Source organism: Austrofundulus limnaeus, unplaced genomic scaffold, assembly GCF_001266775.1.
Source record: "Austrofundulus limnaeus strain Quisiro unplaced genomic scaffold, Austrofundulus_limnaeus-1.0 Scaffold2033, whole genome shotgun sequence".
NCBI classification, from domain to species: Eukaryota; Metazoa; Chordata; class Actinopteri; order Cyprinodontiformes; family Rivulidae; genus Austrofundulus; species Austrofundulus limnaeus.
Genome location: NW_013954435.1, coordinates 10,121 through 11,844, shown reverse-complemented (window position 1 = coordinate 11,844; position 1,724 = coordinate 10,121). Strand labels below are relative to the sequence as shown.

Genomic DNA, 1,724 nt, shown 5'->3' with positions numbered 1-1,724 from the left:
AAAAAAAAAATAAAGTCCATTTTTGGTCCGGACCAAACAATTGGACCAAAGGACTTTCCTGGTCTGAATACAACCTAAGACTCAGTTGTGATTAATAAATATATGTATGAATATCCATCTGGTCAGAACTCATTGATTTGAATGAAAAAACACCTGTGAAACGCAAAATACTCAGTTTAAGCCACTGTTTTAGTCATTTAAATTAGTTATCTATTTTAAATTTCCATAACTATAAAATTCACAATTTCCTCAGCTTTATTTGAACCATAGTTTGTAAAAATTGAGCAAGAAATAAGAGTTTTTCATCAGGAAGACACCTCACAGTCCATTGACATCCATTCATTGTGTTGACGCTCCTCAATGCAGAACAGAGCTCCAGTGTGTGCACGTCCATGTAGCAACGTGCTAGCCACGCCCACTCCACTAATATATATCAATGGATGGTCCTCTTTTGCATGTGACTAACCTGTTTGTCCAGGTGGAGGCGGAGCTTATAATGCTGAGTTMACGTGAAACTCATCAGACTGAAGAAGTCTCTTGGAGGAGAGACGAAATGTTTCACTGAAGAATCGTCCAGAAGACCTACTGATTTTTCTTTTTGAACTTGAAGCTTCTTTTCAGCGTGTACATACTGTAATTCTAAAACATTGATCTAATATATCACTTTTATTAGCAATTTAGACATAAAAATGTTTCAGAAGTTTAGTGTGACAGGACCTTTAGTAACTAAACTATCTACTGAAAATTAATAAATCTAAGATTTTTTAAATTTAAATAATTTTGTCTGACAAAACCACATGAGTTTTAGATTTTAAACTTTATAATTAGTTTGTGCTGTTGGTTTTTATTTCTCCCAGTTCAGCTGCCTACAGGTGAGAAGATCACCTTCCTGGACACACCTGGTCACGCAGCCTTCTCCTCCATGAGAGCTCGTGGAGCTAACTCCACTGACATCGTCATCCTGGTGGTGGCAGCCGACGATGGTGTGATGAACCAGACTGTTGAGTCCATCCAGCACGCCAAGAGAGCCAAAGGTAGGAGCCGAGCCTGAAAGACACAGCTGTGGGTGGAAACCTTCAGTTCTGATGGTTCTCTCTGCTTTCACCTCGGGTTCGGACGGGTCCAGTTCCAATCATTGTGGCGGTGAATAAATGTGACAAACCCAAGGCGGACCCTGAGAGAGTCAAACGGGAGCTTCTGGCCCACGACGTCGTCTGCGAGGACTTTGGAGGAGACATCCAGGCCATCAATATCTCTGCTCTGAAGGTGACCCAGTACTGACAGAACCAGACCTGAGGAGACCCAGTACTAATACAACATGTACTTTACAGCAGTCAGGTCRTGCACCTGAAGAGTGCTGTATTGGTTTGAGGTCTAACAAAACTTAAAATACATGGAAACAAATCAGCACAACAGCCTGTGTAGACACGTCTAAACCAAAACTACCAGCTTCAGTATTTCAAAATAAAACACAAGTTCAAATCATGAACACATAATTCCACAAAAAGAAAGAAAAACAAAAAGCACTCAAATAACATTTGATTTAAAGCAATTTTGTTTTTTAAATTCTATTTAAATCCAGCAGTACTCTGGGTATATAATCCAGTAAAATCCAGCAGTACTGTGGGTATATAATCCAGTAAAATCAAGCAGTACTCTGAGTATATAATCCAGTAAAATCCAGCAGTACTCTGAGTATATAATCCAGTAAAATCCAGCAGTAC

The 1,724-nt window shown here is 39.4% G+C and overlaps 1 protein-coding gene across 1 annotated transcript in view; it reads left to right on the top strand.

Annotated features, from left to right (window-relative positions):
• mtif2 (mitochondrial translational initiation factor 2) overlaps window positions 1-1,724 on the top strand; it is a gene marked incomplete at its 3' end in the record, with an annotated part of 7,768 nt that overhangs the window by 2,948 nt on the left and 3,096 nt on the right. Inside the window, 2 exon segments of the mRNA XM_014034287.1 lie at window positions 858-1,034; window positions 1,127-1,266. Coding sequence (XP_013889741.1) covers window positions 858-1,034; window positions 1,127-1,266 — 317 coding nt within the window.